Below are 27,844 nucleotides of genomic sequence, written 5' to 3' on the forward strand. Positions count from 1 at the left end.
TTGAGAAAGCAGAAAAAACAATAAATTGAGCAGTTAATTTCAGAGAATGGTAGATACAGTACCATGGACAAAACAAAGGTGGGGGTGTGGACAGGATCTCAGACACATGTGCAGTTCCCAAGACTCTTGACTTTACCACCTTAGCCATTTACCTCTAAAGACGTGATATAGTTCTGCTAATTTCTTAAAAATGCAACAATTAGAATGCTGGTAAACCCTGTTGTTTTGTGTTCTTACTGTGGACTCTGAGGGGCTCTGGTAGGGCACACCCCGGACCTAAGTCCCCTTGTCCTTACCTTAGCCCTGCTGGTTGTTTTGAGGACACAGGGACAGCCTGACTGAGTAGCAAAGGTGCTTGTCTTCGTATTTTACCGCACGGGTCACTAGCTCACTAACACCAGAGTCTGACTCAGTATCTTTGGGCAGCATTAGTGCACCAGGCTACCATTCCTTTCTTTTTCTTCTTCTTCTTCTTCTTTTTTTTTTTTTTTACTTTTTATCTTTGAAATAATTTGAAAATTATAGAAGAGTTGCAGGACCACTATGAAATACTCCTTCATACACACACACACACACACACACACACACACACAGATCAATTTTTCTTTTCTGAATCATATGAGAATACACTGGAAATATAATGGTCCTGGGGCGCCTGGGTGGCTCAGTCGGTTAGGCGGCCGACTTCGGCTCAGGTCATGATCTTGCGGTCCGTGAGTTCTAGCCCCGCGTCGGGCTCTGTGCTGACAGCTCAGAGCCTGGAGCCTGCTTCATATTCTGTGTCTCTCTCTCTCTGACCCTCCCCTGTTCATGCTCTGTCTCTCCCTGTCTCAAAAATAAATAAACGTTTAAAAAAAAAAATGGTCCTTTACCTCTCCCCTCCCAGCTTCATTGAGATGTAATTGACAAGTTAAGTGAACAATGTGATGATTTGATATATGGATACGTTGTGCAGCGCCTTTTTTTGTGTGATGCCTCATACGTGCTTGATTCAGCTGACTTTAGTTTACCACCTGTGAGACTTGCCCACTTTTTTGGAGGAACTCAAGGGTGGAACCGAAAGGAAGAAAGGAGAACCAGCCCCAACCAGAGTAAATGCCCTTCATACACCTGAGCAATGTCATAGCTGTAAAATCCTGTGTAAATGTCACACTATATATGCTGTCATAATGAAGATTTTGACCAATGAAGTGTCAAATTGTGTGTTAACAAAGGCAGGGAAATGCTGAACAGAGAGGGCAGAACCTTTAAAATTCCTGTCCTTTCCTTCTTAATTCAAGGTTGACAGCTTCTCCGTGGTGCCAATGGCCCTGTATGATTTACCAGACTGATTTTCCAGTAGGTGTTGACCCTCCCTGGATGTATTCTAAACAGCTTGGGTGTATACGTCTGAGGCTAATGGACATTTCAGACTCAGCTCCATGTTTTTACTCCCCCAGCAAACACCCAAACGTGAGAAGAAAGAATGACTGATATAGACTTCATTCCATTATGGCCAAGTTGATAAGTGTCTTTTTTATATTCTAGGAGCAAAAACAGATATCTTACACAAACTTTTGTAGCTCATTCTGGCTACAGAGTTAAGATCATTTTCCCGGGGCACCAAGTTTGCAAATACAATAGATGTGAAATGCTTGACAGCTTCTTGTATTTGTGAATTGCCCAGGAATCTTTGTGAAGACTAGCATAATAAAAGAAAGCTATCCTACTTGGAAAGAAGAAGCATGTCGAATAAATAACACACTAACTCTAAGCCTTGAGGTCTATAGCAGTATTCTATCTTTTTCTGTCATTCATGTTGGACATACATAATTAAATGCCTCATCTCTAAGTGGGTAAAACCATAAATTATTGCAAAATGTGTTAAACTAAGAATCAGTACAGATTTCCTTTAATAATTTGGACACACCCTTCAAGTGGTAAACTTTACCAGTAATCTGTCAGACAGAGGGGAACAGATCAACAGATTGTTTTTAATAAACAGATGTGTGAGAGAACCTGTTACTTCAAAATATCTTTGTACTTGGAAATCATCTTCTCTTTGATAAAAAAAAATGGGCAGAAATGAGTCTGAAGATATGCCTCCTTAATATTTCTTAATAGACTTAACAGATCTTTCATCTACATTTAAACTTCAGGGTCGTAGACACTCATGTCATTTTTTTACTGTCATCATTATTAAAATTTTAAAAAGCCTCATGAAAGGCCAAAAAATCTTTTTTGTTCCTACACATTTAGTGTCGTAAGAGAGATGGCTAAAATGACAAGTTTCCAAATAACACGAATAATGCATTTCCCCTTTATCCAAAGCAAGTGTACATTGCTCCTAAAGGATGTTTAATCTGTTCCCTCTTTTTTTGTTGTTTTTTTAGAAGAAATGGAGGACAAGGAAAGGAATGAAAGGATTTACAGCTAGAACTGTCACTTCATGAAAGATACATATTTGACTTGTGAAGTATTAATAATTGCTGTAGTAATATTGAGTTTAGACGGGGTGGTGGATCTTAATATGAATAAAAAGCAAATTATATTTCTGTTACCATTCAAGGCTATTTCTTTGGGACAGAATTATTGCACACTACTCTTTATTATGCCATGAAAATAGTGGAGCCCATGTTAAGAAATCTCATCTATGTATATGTATATAAATATTTACTCCAGGAAGCCCCAGGTCTACATTTGTAGAATAAGTTTCAAAGAATGGAGCTTTCATAAAAGTTGGATAGAGAAGTTTAAGAGGGCTTTCCCTACCTTACCCTTTTCCTCCACTACCTCTCACCCCTTCTATCAGAGAAAGTGCTCACGTGAGTGATCATCACCATCACTGGATGGTTGAGAGTGAAGTCTGGGGGTAGATGTGAGGAAAGCCATAGCTCCTTGAAGGTTCCAGTTTCCTTGTGTTTGCTTATAGTGCCCGGGGCAGCAAAATGGCCCTAGGGCTAAGGCTATGTCTGCCCTAAGAGTTACCTTTGCGCTGAGAAGATCCAGGGTCTGCTGGATTAGCCACGCTCTTGTTTAGGCCTCATTTCATTTCCTTGCTGCATTTTTCTCTAGACACATCTTTCCTTGCTACCAGGTGGTAAAACACCATTGAGGAAAGTAAGATTGGCAGGGGAGCACAGGAGGAAGGAACGAAGGCTGTAAACCTGCATTTTGCTTTTATGCTCCGTGTGGTTCAATGGAGTTCATCCAGAGAACATTTCAGGATTTTTCAGCTAAAGCTCCAGCAATGAATAAAGGCCATGCATTTCCCCCTGCCTCTTCCTCTGTGTATCTCTTTCTCATGGGGTAGGGGTAATGGGGTAAAGGTGGTAAACATAGTAGGTGACTGGTTAAGACTTCTGGATGCTGGGTTAGATCTCTCCTTAAGTGACCTCTTGGCCTAAGATCAAGGGAGGATGCCCCCCACAACCTTCCCCCCCCCCCCAGAACAAGAACAGGTTCTTGTAAGTAGTAAGACAGAAAAGTCAAGTAAGTACAGGTTCAGAATTCCAAGTATTAGAAGTCAGTCAGGAAACAGTTTCTAAGAAGTTCCTTAATTTTCTCCTTGCGATAATAGTAAGTAATAATCAGCTATTAACCACTTTGGTTTCTTAGCCCTCTGGGTGGTGACGACTTTCTTCTTGGGCTATTCTAAATAAGAAAATTTTCAGGATCCCCAACCCTTCTGGCTGCTACCTCATTAAAGAACAACAAAAAGGTGTCTGTCCATGTTGAAACCCCAAGAAAATAACCCATGAAGCCTACAAAATAGGTTCATGATTCTAATTAAATTGATTCTAATTAAATTGATATAAGGAGGGCTAAAGGAAAAAGTTCTGTAATGAAGAATCACTATATGTCATGAGCTAAGGATTATGATGAATGACTTCTTTGTACCTAGCGCGTAACTTAAAAAACTACTTAATGACTTTAGGGAAAAGTTTGACCCTCAAACATGTTATAATTTAGTAACACTAGAGAACCCATGAAAAGAAAACATAATTATAGTCAGTGCTTTTGTTTAATATCACATAAAGGGGAAAGGACACTAGGAAGTCCCTTCACTCTTCCCAAGAGAAGAGTATTGCATACTGGCTAATGTAGACAAGCCAAGAAGGAATTGATGGATAACTGGCATTCTTGAACTTCAAACTTTGGGTACTTCCTTACTGCTGACAAGGAGAAAGCAGAGAACACAGCCCATCGCTGACTACAGTAGTTTTTCTAAATGTGATCAGCACTAAGAATGATGGGTTTATGGGATGGAATAGAAGAAATCTCCGCACTGGGTGATGCCATCTAATTATAGAAGTCAAATTACTTTAGAATCTTCAAAACACCCAGACAGGGATGTATATAGCATGTTCACAATATGGCTCTTTACAAGCCATGTACTTTCATAATGAATCTAAGCCTTCACAGCAAGAATAAAAATAACCACATGTCATTCTTATAAAAGTAAATAATAATCATGAACAGGGTTGCTCAGAAACTGGACTCATATTGCTCTTATTCAGATGGAAAAATTCCCCTATTCACTGACAGATTTGCCAAACCATTCAACTGAAATACTGGAAAACACTGCTTTCTTTCTCCTGAATTTTTAAACTACTATGCTATGCTCTAAAATCCCATAGCTAAGATTTAGCTGTGCTCAATTCACTTGTACAAAATATATAAAGGCATTATTTTTATAAATGTCTAAGTGTATTAATGATTTTAACCCTTCTTTTAAGTATAGTTACTTCCATAAGAGGTTTTTCACAAATCAACTAGCTTTATAAATTTTGAGTAATATTTTGAATTTTTTTCCCTCTTTTACAACTTTTGTGTCATTCTCAAATTCAAAGCTTCAAAAACATTGAAGTGTTGGGGTAAGGCATTTAAGATATTTGTCCAAAATGGTTTTTTTGAAAAAACAGGTATCACTTATTGTGTCATAGGAATCCTTATAGCAGCTTCCTAACGAGACAAAGCCCCAGAATTTTACAAGAGTTGCCCAGTGGAAGTAAATCCAGGTTCAAAGAGATAAGAAGAAAGGAGTAATTTGTTATTCAGAATATATATACGTCCGGCCACAGCAATTTTGAACCCTTTGTTCTGCCTTGTACGTCTCAATAAAGAAATAGATGCTGCCGTGAAAGTCACCCCCTGAAAACAGAGAAGAGAGTAAGTAAATGAGAGAGCTGACATAACTCCAAGTCATTTTACCAAGGAGTTGCACATCGGATGATTTCTCACAAGTTGGCAAGCTTTTCCAAAGTCTAGTTTTTATGAATATCCTTCGAACAAGTTGGGTGGAATGCAGTCTATACCCTATGAAATATCATTGATTTTTATTACCAAGTTGGAACTGTTTAGGATCACCAAATAACAGGGTTCAAAAGTAAAACAGCTGAAAAATCCAACAGTCTGGTCTAACCTGGGATGCTCTGTCTCCTCACAGCCAACGCTCCATCAGGCGGCTTTGTCTGGCTGGCGGATTTAGTGTAGGGGCTCTCATCTGCAAAGGTACAATGAAGCGTTTGGTTAATTTCCATCCAGTTTCTAATGCAGTGAAGATTTTTTAATGGACTGCAATCCTTCTGCCAGAGAGAGGTGATATGGTATGGTATGGTAGAAAGAGTCAGGAGATCGGAGTGTTAACCTTGGCTTAGCTGTGGGGCAAGTCATTTAAAATGCACTGAGCATTGGTTTTCTCCCCTATAAAAGAGGGAGAGAGATACTTTCTCATCTACCTCTTAGGACTGTCAGGATCAAGCTGTCGTGTACCTGAAGGCATAACATGGTAAGAACTATGCAATACAGCATACAAATTATTTGCCTGTCACCTACACGCATTGATAAATAAGTATCAGTGAATATCAATAAGAGGAAGACAAAGAAGGAATAAAATGGCTCAGTGGGCACTAAGAATAATCAGGTAGAAGAACAAAGGAAATGAAACGAAATGTTATATTTCAGATGACAGGGCATTATAAGCAGATGACAGAGCGTTAGTATTGCAGGAAAATAAAGACACACTAAATTAGTGGGTTCCTCTTGGAAGTGCAAAATGGCATCCAGATATATGGAGGGACATGGACATTTAGAGTAAGACCAGAGAAGCTATGCTGAGAACAGGAAAGGAATGATGGTTTGGCAAAAGAGGACGTATATTGCAATGGGCTGATCTGCCCTCTTTTAGAAAGAGATAAAAATAACCTGCAGAACCATAAAGAGAACAACTGAAAAGACAGAAGGACCAAAGCTCAGCATATCTGTGACAGGCAAGAAGCTAGATGAGCAAAACACTAGGTGACAAGATCATAGAGGTGATGGATCTATGAAATTCTAAGTAAAGTGGTTTTATTTAAATATAGAAAAGGATTTAATCTGGCTTGGAATACAGGAGTAATGAACTAGGATGGCAAATGTTAGGGTTAAAAAAGAAAGGAAGAATTCTTCCTAATTTGCATGAGGCATTTGTATAAAGTAAGAGATGTCTGAGTGACAGTCTTAAACATTTTCAAGAATAAGATATGTATGGCCATAGCGGACATAATGTAAAATAATTATCTAGCATATCGAGTCAAGCTAGATGACCCAAATGGTACTTCTGGCCATACTGTAAGGTAAGTTTGTCGTGGGTGTTGTTGTAATAGGAAATCACTAGATGATTAAAAAGAACTGTATTGTACAATGCAAACTATTAAATATAACAAGGAGTTAATTCGGCAAGTAGGCTTTATCATCTGAAAACATTAATTCTCCCAACTAAGTGGTTTGTGTTTCAAAATTGGGGAACTCAATTCCTTTCTACGATGTACTTCTGGTTGAAATGATTCATGATTTCTTCATAAAACTAACAAGGCCTTTAGAAGCAATGACAAAAAGCAAAGATTGACACTGTTGTAAGCTGCAATTAACTTAAAAATGGAAATCACGCTGTTTCATGTTTATATTCCATTTGTCACACAATTCTTTATGTTCTGCCAACCACAGATATAATGTACCAACTTTCAGATACCAATATAATCAACAGCATCATTTTTGCTTATAATATAGTATCCTGGATCTTTGACTTTTCTCGATGCAGATGCAATTTTGAGTATAATCAGAAACCACAAGACAAAATGTAAACATTGCACTACAAAAGTCTCTATTTGCCCCATCATTTCCACTTGAGTATTTGAGTGTTTTTCTCACAGTATTGATTTAATAACCAGGCAATGTGTTTTATACAGCACCTATTAAAACAAACTTACTATATATGAAAATGTGGATTCTTTATAAAACTAACTAAAAATATATTTCCCTTTATAATCCAAATCTTTGAAACTGTATGAGTACAGAGCGCTGAGTCAAGGAGATATGGATCATAACAACTAGTTTTAGGAATAGCATCTTGGAAGCCTAAAAGCTTTCTTCCGTTTTAAGTTTGTCAAGAGTCCAGCCAATTAAAGTCTTGGGTTGAATCCAGTGTTGGATTTTCTTAAAGGGCAATAAGAGATTTACCCAGGAGACTCTGGGGTTTTTTGCACTCAATGTTCTATTTTAAGGAGCTATTTCTCTAGAAATTTACCACTTTGCACTACAAAAGTAGACAACTTTGGTGAAGTTGTTTTCTCATTTATATTTGAAAACAGTTTCCTTGATTTAGAGCTGACATAGTCTAGCTATGCACATCCTAAAAGGTTGACACCACATTACAGATGGCCACCTGGCCAGCCTCTACATATCCATTCCCCAGTCTCCCGCTCCTTCTCCCAGTATTAAGAGTGTCCTTACTGAGCATAAACAAAAGTAAACAATCATCTAGAAGCCCAAGTTGTATTGGTCAAAGTTCCAGACTGAAGTAAACTTGACATTATCTAAGAATAGCTTGCCAAAGTCAATCAAGGTGAAAGCAATAATTCCTAATGGAAAGCAAGTCAGAATCCTGGCAACGTTTATCATGAGAAGTAAGCCGAGCACAGCAACACAGCAGTGTGGCACCATCTCACATTTGCTTTTAAGAATACATTCTAAGATATTCTAAGAACATCTGTTTATTTCAAACCTCTAGGAGGCATCATGGGCCTTTTATGAAAAGCTGCCCATTACAGAATGGACATCAACTCTTGATGTGATCTACTCAAAGTCAACTCTTTGACTTTGAAGCAAGTGTTGTGAGTGATTCAAACTTTGCTTGAAAGTAAAAGTGGAGGAAAGACACTGAATAAATCAGTGGCTGATGGCTCTAGAGCAGGATACTAAAGGACAAGAAGGTCGGGGGCACCTTTTTAATCCTTAAGCGGAAAGTCATGGAGAGCTATTCCTTAATGGAGATTGGTTGACATAGCATCAGAATTTGTGTTCCTTAATGGAGATTGGTTGACATAGCATCAGAATTTCATGTTATAAGGGATAATGTAGGCTAGTCTTTTCATTTTACAGGTCAGGACTTAAAGTCCAGAGAGGTAAATTTATAGAAGAACACACATCTAGAGTGAGTCTGGACGGAATTTCGTTTATTTTTATTCTCATGCTCTTTCCTCCTTATGCCACTTCCTCTTGCATGAACAACGAGCTTTGATAGGTTATTATTTGCATGTTTCTGTATCATACAGGTAAGCGAATGAACACAACACTCCAGCTGCCAGCTTGCAAAATCTAAGTTGAATTCCTATGGAGAAGGCTATGAAAATGAGCAATCAGAGCTAATTTCTTTTGTGTGTATAGAAATCTCATTTCCCCCTCCTCCATATATTTGTTTGCCTAACATGAAGTGTATTTAAGTTGTACCATAGTATCAATCCATCCTTGTAACTTCACTTTTTGGAAGATAAAAATTTAATGCCAGTACAATTCACTGTTCCTCAGTTAAGGTCTTAAAAGGTTCCCTGAATATAAGACCCATGTTAATGCTTCTTTATTTTATCAGGGAGACACTAAACAGACTTCCAAGTTCCATTCAATTATACAGGTGAGTTAAAAAAATAGGTCAAATAATAAGGAAAGGAATCAATCAGTAGATAATATCTCTAGAATAGTGCCTGACACATAACATGTATTCATTAGACATTTGCTGATAGATGATTGAATTATATTCAACTTTTCAACTTAGGGCATTCATTATAGATTTATTATAAATTAATTATAAATAAGCAACCTGAAGAAAGTCAAACATTTGTTATGGACCATCCTTCTTCCTACCTCTGATTTTCTTTTTCTAGGTTTATAGCCAAGTCCTTTTAATGTCACATCATCCTCCAATAGCTGTTAAGTACTGACTTAATATGTATTTAAAAAATTTGTGGCTCTTTATAAAAACTAATATTGAAATATATTTCCTTGGGGCACCTGGGTGGCTCAGTCGGTTAAGTGTCCGACTTCAGCTCAGGTCATGGTCTCGCAGGTTCGTGGGTTCAAGCCTTGCGTCGGGCTCTGTGCTGACAGCTCGGAGCCTGGAGCCTGCTTTGGATTCTGTGTCCCCCTCTCTCTCTGTCCCTCCCCAGCTTGTGCTCTGTCTCTCTGTCTCTCAAAAATGAATAAATGTTAAAACAATATTTTTATTTAAAAAAAAATTTTTTTCAACGTTTTTAATTTATTTTTGGGACAGAAAGAGACAGAGCACGAACGGGGGAGGGGCAGAGAGAGAGGGAGACACAGAATCGGAAACAGGCTCCAGGCTCCGAGCCATCAGCCCAGAGCCTGACGCAGGGCTCGAACTCACGGACCGCGAGATCGTGACCTGGCTGAAGTCGGACGCTTAACCGACTGCGCCACCCAGGCGCCCCAAAAGAATATTTTTAAAATAAAAAATACGTTTCCTTTAATTTTAATTCAGACTACAGAAAGATTTATCAAACGTCCTTTAGGATAATGCCTCTAAGCAAAAGAATTCTGATTTTCACACAGGACTTCCAGCCTTGACTTTGATGATAGATCACATAAAAAGGGATCCTTATTGAAAGTCACCATAGGGGCAAAGCAGACATTCAACTGGTGAGCTACTGTTCACTGAAGTGAATGCTGTAAGTAATCATTAAGGGCACCATAGGGTGTCAGAACTGTCAACCTTCTCTAATGACATCTTAGCAGCTAAATAATCACTGTCACACATGATGGCCGCCCACTGTCATAGGAGCTATGTATTGGTTATAACAAGGAAGAGCATAGGTCCCCTTTAGAGTGATATCCCATGAGGCGAGGGAAAATGCCCTCCATTAAATGGAGAATCGACACTGTGACAGAGGCACAGAAAGGGCTTAGTCAAGCATATACTTACAACAGAAGTGGAACAATGGGAAGACCATCTGTCCCTCTCATTCCCCCAAGTTTGGTCAGTCTCCCCATGTGCCAAACACAGGAGTGGCAAACACAAATCATTTGTTTTGATTACATATTCTGAGTGAAGCTGGTTTTTGTAAACTTGGAAAGCAAACACAGGCGCCTTCGTTCTGCATCACAACCAAAGCCCATGCTGGGGCTGAGAAAACCACATCTTGAGGAATGGACTCAGGTCCCCTCATGTTCTCACAACCTTGAATAGTTGCTTGATATCAAATAGCATCCATGTGTAATCAGGCTGCTTCTTGTCTCTCCATCTCCTGCCTCCCCTAGTCCCAGTGTCTGGGATTCCCAGCGGGACAGGATATGACTATGGTTTCAAGAATCTCGAGCTGTGTTCATGGCTTTGTTGAAGAAAAAAAAAATTAATTTCCTTTGGCTGAGACTAATCAGCCTATGCTAAACAATGCCTAGCAACTAATTATGCACAATTGAGGCGCCAGCTAAGCCAGCAGATCTCTTAACTTCTTGATTGGGGGGGGGGAGGCATTTTGTGCAATTAAACATTAGGACCACTTCCTAGCAGCGGAGAGATAGGCAGCTCATGCCACAATGTTCATGCACGTCATTACCAACTCCGAAGAAAACTGTTTTTCATGAATGGAACAAAATGAAATCCATTGTGAAGGGAATGATCTGCCTCTTGAATTCAATTACATCCCAGAAATTTTAGTGCCTACTGTGTGCAAACTAAGAATCAAAGTGGATAAAAGATAATAAAACTTTAAGTGGAATGGTGATTGAGGAATCCTTATTGCTTCATGGGTTTGAGACTGGAACATGTGCTTCATTAGCTGATGGGAGAAATGAGCATGGGCTTAGGGTGCTGGTGGGGAGGGGCATGGGAAGAGAAAGGGAGAGCCACTGAAATGAACTTATCCAGAGCTCTGCAAGCAGAAAAATCAAGAAATGGGCCATTTTAGTTTTCAGCTAACATGGAAGTTTTGTGTGACGTGGGACCATAATCTTTTCATTTCATCCCAGCCCAGCATGAATGTGCTGTAAGTCGGCCGTTTCTCTTTTTTAGATACTAGACCTCCAGTTTCATTTGCTGCCTTGGCAGTTTGGGGCACATTCTAAAATTTAAGCAAGATGTCCACAAGGATAGCTGTCAAAGGGTTTTGACAATAGAACTTAGTTATGTCTTATCCTTATTAAAATAATGTATAAATACAAGCACCATTCCCTGCATAATTTATTTTTTTTTTAATTTTTTTTAACGTTTATTTATTTTTGAGACAGAGAGAGACAGAGCATGAACAGGGGAGGGGCAGAGAGAGAGGGAGACACAGAATCTGAAACAGGCTCCAGGCTCTGAGCTGTCAGCACAGAGCCCGACGCGGGGCTCGAACTCACGGACCGTGAGATCATGACCTGAGCTGAAGTTGGACGCTTAACTGAACGAGCCACCCAGGCGCCCCTCCCTGAATAATTTAAAGAAAAGCACAAAGATACAGCACAATACTCCTCTTCAATCCCAAATGGTTCCTAATCTTTGATAAAATAATATTTTTTCCCCTAGGACCAAACAAAAAATGCACCTCAATCTTTTCCAGAGTCAGAAACTTCTGAGTCTTACATGGGCTTCAGTTCTATTGCTTTGGTGTATGGAAGCAGGTTGGATACCTGCTTACAGCTGATCATGAGCATGAATTAATTTCATCTCCTTGCCCAATGGGATACAATAGTCCACACACTAGATTTAAACCAGAAGAAAGGAGGAATGATCTGAGCTTGATGGCAGGAGGCAGAGGCGGTGTGCTGCTCCTGGACAGTCTTCTTCCTATTAAGAGATGGTTTTCCCCTCTCCAACTGTCTTTCCCTCCTCTCTTGTGTTCTTTGTTTTGCATCTGCGTGGCATTGTTGTCTATCCTTGGCTCTGCAGGTTTCTGTATAGTTTTATAGATCAGACACAGATGTGCTTTACATTCTTAAATGGGACCAAGTCTTTGACTTTTGAACATCGAATAAAAAAATCATCCAAACAGAGAATGACTTCATTTTAAAAAGAAAGGTACAGTGGTTTTGTCACAATGATAGAATGTCCTCTAAAATTATATCACAATCACATAACCATTTCGGGGATTACATATTTACAGCTAAACACCATGCCAACCACAGAGCTCAGATTGCTGCAGGCCGGTCGTATAAGACCATTTTTCTCCCTCACTGCCCCGTTAACTAACTCCTTGCTACTCAAAATGTGGTCCATAGACAAGTGGCATTGGGCATTGCCTGGGAGCTTGTCAGAAATGCAGGATCTCAGGCCCCGGCCCAGACCTATGGAATCGGATTTAACAAAATCTCCATGTGATTTGTATGTGCATTAAAGGTTGGGAAGCCCTGTTCCAGTTGATCTGACCCAACAGCAACAGCACGGGTAGTGACGAGGCATCTGTCCTATTCGTCACCTGATAGTGTCAGTGGCAGCCCACAAAGAAGCTGGCAGAATGGCTTCAATGGTATTCCCAGTTCTTAAATATGATAATTATCAAATTACTTATAGAATTATTTCCTCAAATGGAAATGAAACTGGGGCAGTGTTATGATTCTGAGTGAATTTCATCTTCTCCCGATCCACTCTACACCCCTTTACAATCCTAAAATGGCTAATTCATGGGGTAACTGGATACATCTAAGGTTAGATTACCTACAGCAGTGGATGGATTAAGGTGGAGACAGGAAATAGTATGGTGTGATTACCCCCTAGCCAATAAAAGTCGACTGAAAATGTAAAGTTATGTCCTGCGTCATGGTGAGGACATGGGGGAGAGAATCTTCTGTGGTACTCTCTCCTTAAACTCTCTTTCTTCAGACACAAAGTTGCTCCCTTGACGCATGTGCACAGTTCTCTTGGAACTGGGGAGGTCTCCGGCCCAGAAACTGGCCTATGATCTTCATGGGGGGGATACATAGGACCACTGCAGCCCCCGAGCATCTGGTCAACCTTGTGGAAGTGGTCTGCAATAACTGTGCCTCTTGGTGAGGCCTACAGGTTGTTTCAAAGAGTAATATCTCGAGCCAGGTTAATTTGCAAATCCTCTCTGAAATTAATGAGCATGAAATTGCACATTTTCTGCCTCTGGCATTCCTCTTGCTCATGTGTCTGAATCATAAATGATAACCCCTATGCTTCTTCTTAAGTACTGTTTCTAGCAGGAACAGATGAACAAGAGTCACAGCAGTCACAGGCTGGCCTCCTCACCAAGGAATCAGTATTTCAAGAGGGATGGACACAATGCCATGAAGCCTATTTTCATTACCATAACAGATCCCAACTAAAAACTTTAAATTTTTTTTTTAACGTTTTATTTATTTTTGAGACAGAGACAGAGCATGAACGGGGGAGGGGCAGAGAGAGAGGGAGACACAGAATCGGAAGCAGGCTCCAGGCTCTGAGCCATCAGCCCAGAGCCCGACGCGGGGTTCGAACCCACGGACCGCGAGATCGTGACCTGAGCCGAAGTCGGACGCTCAACCGACTGAGCCACCCAGGCGCCCCCCCAACTAAAAACTTTAAAAAGTTAAAGTCAGTACAGCTTCTATGTAGGGAGAGTATACACTTTAATTCTTTGATTTAACCACCAGATTATGGCAGCTGATATTCTCAGTATCTTAACATTATGAAACCGTGTAGGTTCCACAGGTGCTTAGCATTAGACTAAGAATGTGGGGAAAAATATGAGTTACTTCAGGGTAATGAGCATTGGGTATCTAAAGCCACATTTGCTAATTCTTATTTAAAAAGTGCATCACTGGGGTGCCTGGGTGGCTCAGTTGGTTAAGCATCTGACTTTGGCTCAGATTATGATCTTACAGTTCAGGGGTTCGAGCCCTGCATTGGGCTTTGTGCTGACAGCTCAGAGCCTGGAGCCTGTTTTGGATTCTGTCTGTCTGTCTCTCTCTCTCTCTCTCTCTCTCTGCCCCTCCCCCTGCTCATTCTCTCTCTCTCTCTCTCTCTGCCCCTCCCCCTGCTCATTCTCTCTCTCTCTCTTTCTCTTTCTCAAAAATAAATAAACATGTGGGGTGCCTGGGTGGCTCAGTCGGCTAAGCGTCCGACTTCAGCTCAGGTCACGATCTCACAGTCCGTGAGTTCGAGCCCCGCGTCGGGCTCTGGGCTGATGGCTCAGAGCCTGGAGCCTGCTTCAGATTCTGTGTCTCCCTCTCTCTCTGCCCCTCCCCCGTTCATGCTGTGTCTCTCTCTGTCTCAAAAAAAAAAAAAAATTAAAAAAAAATAAATAAACATGTAAAAAAAAAAGTGTACCATTATTCAGGAAGAAGTATGTGGGTATCAATAGGCTAGAACATATCTGAGTATTCTTGGGGGGGGTTCATATGATTATACATAATAGAACTGGAGCTTGGTGGGAGGATCAATAGAAGTAAAACATTTGGAGTAACTAAGGTTCCCCCAATTTTTGACCAATAAATAAGATGAAATGAAGAAGTTACTTTGATTAATACAGAGAACAAACTGGTGGTTGATGGGGGTGAGGAAATGGGTGAAAACAGATAAAGGGCATGAAGAGTGTCCTCGTGTTGGTGAGCACTGAGAGATGGACAGGACTGCTGAATCATTACACTGTACATCTGAAATGAATATAACACCGTATGCTAGTTCTAGCTGAATAAAAAACAATTTTTAAAAAAGGAGTTACTTTGACACATATTGATCACAATTTCAACTGGAGTAACTTTTAGAGAAAAACTTTTGCGAGTACATAGATCTTCCCGAGCGAACTCGTGGAACAAAATGTTAAACATGTCTCCATTGAAAAGACTGAGATTTTTTTTTTTAACGTCCCAATAACAATGGTCACGGCGTCAAAAGTGGATCATTCAAGAACTCTTCTTTTACGTGATCTTACTGCAAAGCTTTCCATATTTAGAAAATTTCAGTATGAAATTTCAGTTACAAGAAAGAGGTCAAAGTTTACGGAAAAAAATTAGAGGAAGGAAAATGCAATCAGGGCGACTTTATTTTAAGAGGTCTAAATCTTGGGCCGTGCCTGGTGGCTCAGTCAGTTCAGCGTCCGACTTCAGCTCAGGTCATGATCTTGCGGTTGACGAGTTCGAGCTTGGCGATGGGCTCTGTGCTGACAGCTCGGAGCCTGGAGCCTGCTTCAGATTCTGTGTCTCCCTCTCTCTCTGTCCCTCTCCCACTCCCACTCTGTCTCTCTCTCTCTAACTCTCTCTCTCTCAGAAATAAACATTTAAAAAAAACTAAAAAAAAAAAAAAAAGAGGTCTAAATCTTGTGCCAGTGAGGGAAGAAACACTGGATATCATTAGATAAAAGAAGGATTCACCTATGGGGGGAGCATTCTGGTATAGGTTTGATTATTGAGAAAATAACCTTTAAAGCCCTCACCTGTTGCTCCAGCAATCAGTGACATTATGCAATTTTACAACTAAGGCAACTTTCCAATCTGGTTCAGTGACTTAGTATTTTTTCTTTTTCTTTTTTTCCCTTTTTCTTATTAACCAAGTATAGCGTAAGCTAAAACAAATGCCAACTGCTGGCGAACGACTTTATACAAATAAATGATCAGCTAGTCACTACTGCTGACAAATTGCTAAACGAAACCGAAAAAGGATAACCACCACCATTCAGACTTAGTTTCTAACACATAAGCTGAAAAATCTGTCTCTGTATCTAGCATCCTGGAGAAAAAGAATGGGGAAAAATAAGTAGTATAGATTTTAACCTTGAGTAACATTTTGCAGGTAGGAGCACAGACTGTTTTCCCAGGGTCATTGATCTGACCAAACCACAAGGATCATATGAGCCAACCTCATTGTGTGACTCCCAACTCCCTCCTTCATGGCTCAAGTGGGTCCTCAAAAACAATACTCCAAAGGATGTTTCCAATATGCCAGAAAAACCAAAACTTTTTCCAAGGGTCTACTGTCATTAATAATCCAAACAGTGAAAGAGGAGATGAGACTTTATGGTAACAGGGAAAAAGGATTAAACCAGAATTTTTTGGAGAGCAAAGTAAACAAGGAAAAGTGAACCTCAGGTTGAATTCCCTGGCTATATGTGAAAGATATTAGTTACATGAAGAAAAATTAGGGTTTGATTGTCATCATGTAAGATTTTTTAGATACTTCTTTCATTATACATCAATGCCGTGGGTTTCCTCTACAAGTATTCTAAATACTTTCTTACAGACCTTTACTTCTGACTTTGTGCTCTCTCCCTTTCTCTCTCTCTCTCTCTTTTGTTTATTTATTTTTGAGAAAGAGACAGAGTGCGAGCAAGGGGAGGGACAGAGAAAGAGGGAGACAAAGAATGTCTCCCTGAAATGAGAGTCCATCAGGGGGCTCGAACCCATAAACAGTGAAATCATGACTTCAGCCGAAGTCAGAGGCTTAACTGACTGAGCCCCCCAGGCACCCCAGACTTTGTGCTCTCTTTAATAAGTAGTTCAAACTACTTGGGTCAACCATAAGACATTTTATTTACTATCTTTTTAAATGTTTATTTATTCTGAGAGAGAGATAATGGGAGGGGCAGAGAGACAGAGACAGAGAGAGAGAGAGAGAGAGAGAGAGGAAGAGAGAGAATAGCAGACTCCACGCTGTCAGAGCAGAGACTTTCATAGGATTTAATCTCACAAACCATGAGATCATGACCTGAGCCAAAATCAAGAGTCGAACACTCAACCAACTGAGCCACCCAGGCGCCCAACCATAAGACATTTTAAGATGTAAATAATACTGACCATACTATAAACAATTATAGCTAATACTGAACACTCATGGTATGACAGTATGAATCTAAGTCCTTTATGTGTATAATCTTATCCTCACAACTCAATAACACTTAGAATAGCAAAAAAAAAAAAAAAAAAAAAAAAGAGAGAGAGAGAGAGATAAATTCATTTTACAAAAGGAGTTCTAGTTTTAAGGAAGAATGTGCCATTGCTCATCCTAAATAGTATTCCATGGTGAATTTAATACAACTACTATGATATTAAAATTGAGAGTGGGGCACCTGGGTGGCTCAGTTGGTTAAGCATCCAACTTCAGCTCAGGTCATGATTTTGAGGTTCATGGGTTCGAGCCCTGCGTCCAGCTCTGTGCTGACAGCTCAGAGCCTGGAGCCTGCTTCAGATTCTGTGTCTCCTCTCTCTCTGCTCCTTCCCGCTTGTGATCTGTCTCTCTCTCTCAAAAATAAATAAACATTAAAATTTTTTTTTAAAAAATCAAAAGCAGTGTGGGTATACTACATGCCTAGCATTGTTCTTAATACCTTAAGACATAATCAATGTTCACAACAATATAATTGTTCAGGTACAATTATACTACTTGACATATGAGGAGATAGAAGCTTATAGAAATGAAATAAGATGCCTAAATGCTCCCAGGAAACCAAGTGCAGAAATGAAACTTTAACTTACACATCTTTATAGAGTCGGCTGTTCACCACAATGATGTGTTATTTACCAAAATTTGATTCACATCCATTTTTATAATTTCTCTGTGTGTGTGTGTGTACGAAAAAGAGGCACATTTTCAGAGAGCAGTCACGTCTGGGTGTGTTCTCGCTGACTACATATATTGATAGAGGACAGAGACTTGGGGCTGTATTTGATTTCCCGGAATTTGAATTTAGAAAAGAAAATATCATCTCCCAGTTTTCAGATCTCACTTCCTTGTCATGAATTCTTAGCTTAATTTACGATACAAGATTCAAGGGTTTTTTTTGTTTTTTTCTGGCACACAAACAAATCACTTGAAAGAATGCCTTTTAGCCAAGGAGCTCCAAGTATTTTAGGAGATGAAATCTGGCTGAATTTATCTCTCTAACTCTTCCTCTATGCCAACCATTCTCTACTGATAGAGCATTTATGAACTAGTTCCTACAAGTGGTTTATCATCTTACAATGAATACATTGTGGGACACTCTCTTTTCTCCTCTAGTATTCCAGACACCACGTTCATAGCCTGCTGCTTACAATATTTTAAGCCTTTCTTTAGTGTTCATGCAGCTGGAGGGGGAAAATAAATCTTGGACCAGGCCACCCCCAGCAAGACGACAAAGAAAATGGTGGTATGCCTCATGCGGTTGGCAAAGGAGATCATTGAAGTCTATCTTTCCTCCTCCTCTGGCTCTCCCAGCCCATCTCTGCAAAGATCCAGGCTCCAGAGTAGGGAGTTTACAGACTCAGGAGTGGTTCTGTGCAGCGGAGTAACAGAACAGACAGGTGCAGACTCTTTGCTGCCCCTAATAATTTCACAGGGAGCCTATGAAGCCCGGTGACTAACACCTAATTAGCCATTCTTTCCCAGACTGCCATCTCTTCTGGCCTTGGCTCCTTTCAGGGCCTATTCTCTGAACTCGCTTTCTTTAATGGCTTATAGTTTTAAAAATTCCCAGGTGTCAGCTCAATTTGTAAGTGCAGGCTAGTGTCGCTATATGCCATTTTAGAGCCAACACCTTTCTGCCCGTTAGGTGAAGGGTAAGAATCACATTTGGATGCTTTGGGAATAATATACTTCATATGTATGCCTTGAGTTGCCACATGTTTTGCTTTATTAATTTATCGCCAGGTCAAGCAACAGCAGATGACTGCTTATCAAACAGATGACATGTGTTTTTCATGCATGATTAAAGCAGGATTTATCATGGCTGTCAGAATCCAGGGAGTCTGTGAGGTTTGTTATTTAAAGCCCTACTTTGGATACTCTCTGGTTTTACAGTGAGAGGCAGTGATTATACAGATGAAACCTTGCAAGGGTGTTGGACCGGAAACAATTTTTGGATGCAAAACATTAAACCCATTTTAATGCACCAGAGTTTTACTGCATTGCAACTTTCAAGGTTTGGACGGCTTTGCTAGTTATTGCGTGACCAGGGACAAGTTACTTATTCTCTTGGAGCGCCAGTCTCCTCACCTCTACAGTGGAAATAGTATTGTACCTACCTCTTAGGATTGCTGTGAGGATTGAATAAACAGTTTAAATAAAGCACCGGGACTGATCTGAGTTCCAAAGGTGATGGTTCCCCATCCCTCTACCCGGTGAGTGAGGAAGCTGAATGAGACACAAGAGCCAGCAGCAACAAAAGAGCCCCCAGCAACAAATCTATGTTTTCATGAGAGCCCTTATCACACCACCTTATAATCGTCGACCTGCTTTTCACCACCACATGAACTCCTTTGACTGGGGATTTACTTTGACAGTCATAGACACTGGTTTCCCCATTTTTACAGATGAGAAAATTAAATCTCCGGGAAGCTAAAAATCTGTCTCAGCCTAAACAGCTAATAAGTGCCACGAATCGAACCCAGGGTGCCTGACATCAAAGACCATTCTTTCCCTAGTATCACTGCACTGCCTTAATAGAGTTTAAACAACCTGTAGTGGAGACAGAAGTGTGTTATCTGACTAACGTAAACCAATATGACCATTGTCCAACCTGTCCTTCCATTTTCTATCTTTTTAAAAAAAATTTTTTTTTAACGTTTATTTATTTTTGAGACAGAGAGAGACACAGCATGAACGGGGGAGGGGCAGAGAGAGAGGGAGACACAGAATCGGAAGCAGGCTCCAGGCCCTGAGCCATCAGCCCAGAGCCCGATGCGGGGCTCAAACTCGCGGACCGTGAGATCGTGACCTGAGCTGAAGTCGGACACTTAACCGACTGAGCCACCCAGGCGCCCCCTTCCATTTTCTATCTTAATGAAGAGGCAGATAGTTGGCACATCATTTTTTTCAAAGCTCTGGGCTACCGTTTGCTGAGTTTTCAGTTGGAGAAACTCACTGACATTCATTAAACAGTCTATTCTGATTCAATTTGTCAGTGGCAAAATAAAAATTAAAACCCAGGTACCTAGATTTAATAGTCCAAAGATGATCAAATTATCTTCATTTGCTTCTGAGACAAATTATTCAGACGTACAGTTTCCTCACGAATTACTTGCTTGTCTAACTCTCCTTGGGTTGTGTCTACTTCATCAATTTCACTATTTTTCCCCATAAATCTTGCCTGAACAAAGATTCAGCTTTCGTAGTTAATGAGGACAAACAAGGAAAATGCAATTCAACTACACAAAATGTGAATGTTTAATTTTGAACCGATTTTGTAGCACTAGACTCGGTAGGACCCTTCCAATTTTCCAATTAACAAGTTACTGACATGTACAAACATCCAGAATAAAAGAAACCTTTTCTTCCATCGCTGTTGTCAGTTTTATTACTGAATTGGGGTCTGCTTTGGGACACTTCAATCATGAAAGAAATCATGGAAAACTACATTGGGTTTTATTAGCAATAATACCTTAGAGGAGGTTCATCTATGATAACTAAAACTTTCTCTGACTCACTCTCATCTATCATGTAATTTGCCTTAAGGTATTTTAAAATCACACTGTCAAAGCTTGAGAAGGGCACTTCGAGGCACTTAACTCGGAGCCACAGTATATTTTGAAACAGAGATTTTTATGAAATCCAATGTTAAGAAGCAAATTGCTAAGTATTTTCCAATATAAACATTGTTTCAATTTTCCAGATCAGTGTATATCAATGCCATATGAGGCAATCAGGAAGGTCTGTATCTATATCTGTATAACTATATATCTGTATCCGTATATCTACATACACACATACATAAATACACACAAATACATGCATATGCATTTGACAGATGTAGGTATCCATACATATGTATCTATTTATGAGTACTGGTAGGAAAAATTATGCATATGAACAGGAGATCTAAAAGGATCTTCCAACCCCCAAATATCCCTCCTCTCCTATTCTACAGGGAAAATACAATGGGCAGAAGTTGGAGGCCATCACCTTTATCCCAGTGACTTCTTCTTGAGCCCTAGAGTAAAATGAGCAAGAGCTTAGAGCTAATGGCAAGAATCAAGAGGGTACAGAGCTCCTATAATATTCCAGAGACATCACCTTTTAGAAAATACATGCAAATTTGTGCTTTAATTTATATAAATTCATAGACTTCGGAATTCTATGTTTGGGGTTGCCACATTATATCAAGAGATGCTTTCGGAGAAATTGCAATTTAGCTTGGAGACCGTCTACAAATACATAGTGCAGATGCACAGCGTATAGAAGAACAGCAGCTATGTGAGAAGTCCGTTTTTCTCAGGGGTCTAGAGTGAATATTCACAGCATAGCAGATATCGTAGAGGTGGGCATGGTTACCATTTGACGTGTACTGTCTACACATATACTGCATAAAGGTTATGCATGCGAGTGTAGATCCATTGAACAATCTGGGTACTGATTTTAAGTATAGTCTGGCTTTGTGTTTCTTCACTGTATACATGCAGCTTTTATTGGCTTCTATTTTGCTTAAGACAAGTTTAACAAAACATTTGCTATTTATTGTGATGGAGTAAACAACACAGAATGGCTATGTTGGGTACGATAAAGCTCAGATATTTGCTTCTTTGACAATTAGGGATGTATTGCTTGAAATAAGTTCAAGCGTTTGTGCGTTATCTGAAAAACGTCACATTTATGTAAACAGAGATCATAAAACTGAAATATGAAAGCACCGCTCACACTCTGCTCCCATCAGTATCTTCCCTCCAGGAAACGAATTCAAGGGATACTTTTTAAATTGCAATTATGGGAGATTTTAGCTAAAAATCCATTAGGTCACACAATTCTTTGTTCAACCAAGTAGAAAACTTTACCACCTTTCTTAAATACCTACAAACTTAATTGAAAAAAAAAAAGATGTTAAATTTGGTGAAGAGATACCAGAAAGCCTCAAGCAACCTGCATAATTAAATCATCTTTTTCCATTTCCTTTATCTTTTTTCCATTTGACCCCAAGAGCTCTTGCTTCGCATATTTGCATGTAACTGAGATGGAACTTGATACAAAGGGTGGACCTCATCTCACAGGCCCCCAGGCTCAGTTGAGGGTGACCTGGTTGGTGAGTAACGACTCTCACAGTTAAGAACTGGATGTCCGGGGCGCCTGGGTGGCTCAGTCGGTTAAGCGTCCTACTTTGGCTCAGGTCATGAACTCGAGTTTGTGAGTTCGAGCCCCGCGTCGGGCTCTGTGCTGACAGCTCAGAGCCTGGAGCCTGCTTTGGATTCTGTGTTTCCTTCTCTCTCTCTGCCCCTCCCCCACTTGTGCTCGGTCTCTCTCCGCCTATCAAAAGTAAATAAATGTAAAAGAAAATTAAAAAAAAAAAAAGAACTGGATGTCCATCCACTAAACGATCTCTTCTCATCTAGATTGCAAAATCACATAGGCCTATTGCAAATTTCATAAACAGAAGGGCCGCAAACATTTACCACATTTGTTTTTTTTTCTGCCATCAGCAAAGATAAGCCACTTGGAAGTAGGTGAGAGAAGGAAAGTCTTTTTAGTTTTCTCCTTTTCTCCTTTAGTTTTCTCCTTTTCTAAAAAATTGAATTTTATTTTTCTTAAGATTTTATTTTTAATCTCTACACCCAACGTGGGGCTTGAAACCACAACCCCGAGATTAAGAGTCGCATGTTCCACCGACGGAGCCAGCCAGGCACCCTCTCTCCTTTAAAAAATTTTATTTATTTATTTTTATTTTTTTTAACGTTTATCTTTGAGAGAGAGAGAGAGAGAGAGAAAGTGCAAGCAGGGGAGGGGCAGAGAGAGGGAAACAGAGGATCTGAAGTAGGCTCCGCACTGACAACACAGAGCCCAATGAGGGGCTCAAACTCACGAGCTGCAAGATCACATCCTGAACCAAAGTTGGACACTTAACTGACTGACCCACCCAGGGGCCCCTCCTTTTTTTTTTTTAATTGACGTACAATTGACCTAGAATATCCTATTTGTTGCAGGTGTACCTCAAAGTCACTTGATATTTTTTATACATTACAAAATGATCCCCACAAGTCTAGTTCTCCATCACACAAAGTTATTACAATACTATTGACAACATTCCCCATGCTGTACATTACATCCCCATGACCTATTGCAACCCCCACTCTGGTAACCCATACTTTGTTTCCTGTGTCTATGAGCCTGTTTCTGTTTTATTTTGTTTGCTCATTTATTTTGCTTTTTAGATTCCACATGTAAGTGAAATCATATCGTATTTGTCTTTCTCTGTCTCATTTAATTAGCACAATACCCTCTAGGCCCATTCACACCGTTACAAGCGGTAAGATTTCCATCTTTTTTATGGCTTAGTAACATTCCCTTGTATTATGAACTACCTCTTGTTTACTCATTCATCTATGGATGGACAATCGCTTCCATATTTGGCTGTGGTAAATAATGCTGCAGTAAACATAGGGGTGCATATATCTCTTTGGATGGGTGTTTTTGTTTTCTTTGGATAAATACCCAGAGGTAGAATTGCTGGGTCACGGGGTAGATCTAGTTTTAATTTTTTGAGGAACCTCCATGCTGTTTTCCAGAATGGCTACATACACCAACTTACATTTCTACCAACAACGTAGGAGAGTTCTCTTTTCTCTACATCTTCACCCACCCTTATTTTATGGCTTTTTCATAACAGCTGACGACAGGTGTGAGGTGATATTTCATTGTGGTTTTAATTTGCATCTTCCTGATGATTATTGATGTTGAGCATATTTTCATTTGTCTGTTGGCCATCTGCATGTCTTCTTTGGAAATACATTTACTAGCATTCTCTGTTCATTTAAAATTTTTTTTTATTACAGAAATTTTCTTCTTAAGGCTTACAGCAACAGAGTGCATGTGCACACTATTTTTATATTATATTCACCTAATGCCTAATGTTTCTCAGCTAATATGACTGCAAACAATTCAAACATAGAAATGGGGGTTCTTTTGTAGAATATGAACATAGTGAGGTGCCTGGGTGACACAGCTGGTGAAGCGGCCGACTTCAGCTCAGGTCATGATCTCGTGGTTTGTGGGTTCGATCCCCACGTGGGGTTCTGTGCTGACAGCTCGGAGCCTGGAGCCTGCTTCGGATTCCGTGTCTCCCTCTCCCTCTGCCCCTCCCCTGCTCACACTCTGTCTCTCTTGCTCTCTCTCAAAAGTAAATAAACATTTAAAAAAAAACTAAAAAAAAAAATAAATAAAGTGAACATAGTAATGTGCAAGGCACACAGGCTTTATGTTCATAAAATGTTTGAAACTTGGTGTCTCCATTTACTTTGGGCGCATAACATAAATCCTTTAAGCCTTAATTTTCTCATCTCTCAAATAGGGATAACAATATCTATTTTGTGAGAATATCAAACTTGTGAGAATTAACTGGGAGAATGCATGCGAAGACCTCAGCATATAGCCCAGGCCCAATAATACGAGCTGCTTTGTGCAACGTGGGCCTGGTAAGGATTCAAGGAGGTCTTACACGTTTGACAAATGTTAACTGATCATATTTAGCAGAAATAAAAATCATGCAAAGGGGGATTTTTAAGGGCCTAGACTTTTTCATATGTTTTTATTTTATTTTGAGGGACTGTCAGAACCCTGACAACTGAGAACAAAGACATTGCTGTTCACACATAATTGAATTACTTAGAGATGAGTTCTGAGAAGGCTAAAAATGGCTCCTTAAAAACACAGTTAAATAATCCTAAAAATACACATGAAACCTATTAAATATAAAACATATCTTTAAAAAATAATATGGTAAATCCTCCCAGAGGCACAACTCAGTCCCCAACCCCAGACACATCAGGTGGGCGAATGCCAATTCTTTGATGGTACTAGAATATCATTTATTAAATTACTTCTTTTATAGTGCCCTGGTGGCCCCAGAACTACTGCTCCTCATAAAGGTTTAAGTTACACTGAGAAAGACGGCTTGCTCATCTGATCCTTTATGTATAATTTTCACTAATTGCACAAATCTTGTTTGTATTTGTTCCTTGAAGATCTTCAGTGACACTGTTTCGTTTACAGCCCAACGCTAGGATGTACACTGTGTCTACACATGGGATGCTTTTTACGTTACAATTCAGTTCAGAATTTTAATTTAATAAAAGAGAAACAACCAAATAACAAGGCCGCCACAGCTCTTAAAATAATGAGGATCCACTAGTATCCGTGCTTTACATGATAAATGATGACAAAGGACAGGGTGGTATCATTATCCAGTTTGGCAACAACTCTGAAAAAAGAACTTTTTAATTTCTTTCTATAAAATTTTATTTTAAAAAGTGAAATATGGTGAAAGGCAAGTACTCTTGGGTGTTACAAATCATCTCCTAGGTCGTAGGAAGAGAGATCCGTTGGAAGGCTGCCCAGGGCACACCGATTTGTTCTCTTTTCCTGAATCACTATTAGGGGGCAATTACTTTTCATTGGGTTGAAGTTTATTCTGTGCAAGCATTAAAAAAAAATGCTTCTGTATTCTGGAGTTTAAAACTATAAAAATAGTACACACTTAAAATGCAGTATAGGTAGCACTGACTTTTGATCAGAAGGTTCTCTCATCATCAATGTTACTTTAAAACTATTCTTTGATTTCTTCATTCTTGACATTTGAGCAGCATCATAGGAGTCAATCTCTGTCTGCTTGGGTTTAGGTATACCAGATGGTCCTAGGTCCCCACTAACCACACCAACCACATCTTTTTTCAGCCTCCACTAGTTGACGCCTCCTCTCCCTCCTCCCCTCCCTCTTTCAGCCTGTAAATATGGATATGCCTGTTCTTTGCTATCCCCTACCATCTCAAACTGTTCCGTGCCTTTAAATGCTAATGACTCTTATATTTATATTTGCAGCCATGGCCTCTCCCTGAACTCTGGACTCAGGATATACAGCTGTCTATCTATCATCTCTGCTTGAATATTGAAAAGGCATTTCAATCTTAACATGTCCAAAATGGAGTGATTGATTTCCCCCCCACCAGCACTCCATGACACCCCCATTCAAGCAGTTACTACAGCCAAACACTCTTAGTTATCTTGGATTCTGTCTTGCCCTTACGTTCTACCTTGAATCCATAAGCACATTCTGCCAGCTCTTCCTTGGAATATTCATCCAATCCATTCACTTACCACCACCTACACAGCAACTAAGTCACTATCATCTGTCGGCACTATTGAAACAGACTCCAAAATTTGCCCACTTATTGCTCACATGGCTTGCAGAATTATCTCATAAAATAATTTAAAAAATCACAATACTCTTTGGCTTAAAGTTCTTCAGAGACTTTCCATTATCCCTAGGGTGATATGCAGACACACAGCCACGGTACCAGGTATCACCTAGCCCTGCTCATCTCTCTTACCCCATCCTATATCTTTCTCCTCTCCATTCACTGCACTCCGGCCACAACGGCCTTCCTCTGGCTCCTTGACCACGGTAAGGTCATTCTCACCTTAGAGCTTTCACTCTTGCCGTTCCTTCTACCTGGAACGTTATTTGCCCAGGCCTTTGTACAACCAGCCTTATTATTCTGATCTTGCTAAAATGCCATCTCCTCATCCTTGGGCATCCTTTCCCAATTTGGCCCTCTCTTCCCAAGCCACGGTCTATCCATTAACTTATTTTTATTTCCTTTCCAACACCTAAAACTATTAGCAATGGCTATATATTTACTCGTCTAGTGTCTGTGTCCTCCACCAGACTATGAACCACATGTGAGCAGGAGCCTTGTATATACTGTCTATATGTCTTAGCACACAGTAGGTATTTGTTGAATGAATATTTTGAATACATTCCTAACCAACATATATATGTACTGATGTATAGACATACCATATAATAAAGTCACACACAGCAACTAAAATCCTTTATAAAAATTTAAAATAACGAAACCATGCTCCTGGCCATAGGGTTCAAGAACTGGGAAGGACCTTAGAAATTAAAGGGCCACCTCCTTGTTTTACAATGTTCTGAGGATCAGAGAGGGGCGGTGAGCCACTAACAGTTCACAAACTAAGAGAGAGGGTGAGTCGGGCCTGGCCAGGTCACCACTGGAGCATCAAATACAGCGGGCTGTTCCTTACATATTACACATGAGCAATTGTATAGAACTCACTGAAAACACAAAGAAACCCAAGTTCAGCATCAAAATGCACACCCACTATGCACCAGTAAAAGTATGACTTTGAATCATAAGTTTGATTGATCTTAAGTGAATATACTAGAGTTCATAATAAATGGTAACCTTTTAATTAAAAGCATGCTTGCATTAGAATTTAGGACACCTTTTTCAGGGACCACTGAATGACACATTTCTAGAAATATGGCCAGAAGACACTGAGTTTCTCTCCATAAATGTCCATAAACATCACTTCCAAAAATCCTTATAGCTGCATCTCATTATCTGGGTGGCTTTAGTTACGAGACACAATGATGTATATAATTCAGCCCTTTTGAGTGCCTGGGGATTTCACAGAAGTTGAGAGAGGCCTATACTACTTTAAATTTTTGAGACAATTGGTTTTTTTTTTCCAGTAATAAAATTATGAAATAAGGTTACCCAAATTATGGAATATTTTAAATATTTATATTGAACAAATTGACATATTAAACTCCAAAGAGTGCCATATAGTTATAGGATATATGAAATATGTTTATCCTTCACGCATTTAGAGCTCTGTGATCTACTGCAGGGACAT

The 27,844-nt window shown here is 39.8% G+C and overlaps 1 protein-coding gene across 11 annotated transcripts in view; it reads right to left on the minus strand.

Annotated features, from left to right (window-relative positions):
• The window catches only part of GRIP1 (glutamate receptor interacting protein 1), a 682,693-nt gene that overhangs the window by 180,710 nt on the left and 474,139 nt on the right, over nt 1-27,844 (minus strand). For 10 of the 11 annotated variants that reach the window (XM_042992699.1, XM_042992700.1, XM_042992701.1 and 7 more), the window contains one exon: nt 5,405-5,485. The exons of the other annotated variant lie outside the window; for it this stretch is intronic. In XM_042992699.1, the coding sequence (XP_042848633.1) occupies nt 5,405-5,485 (81 nt within the window). The remainder of the gene's footprint in view (nt 1-5,404; nt 5,486-27,844) is intronic. 11 annotated transcript variants of the gene reach the window in all.

This window comes from Panthera tigris, chromosome B4, assembly GCF_018350195.1.
Source record: "Panthera tigris isolate Pti1 chromosome B4, P.tigris_Pti1_mat1.1, whole genome shotgun sequence".
Taxonomy (NCBI): domain Eukaryota; kingdom Metazoa; phylum Chordata; class Mammalia; order Carnivora; family Felidae; genus Panthera; species Panthera tigris.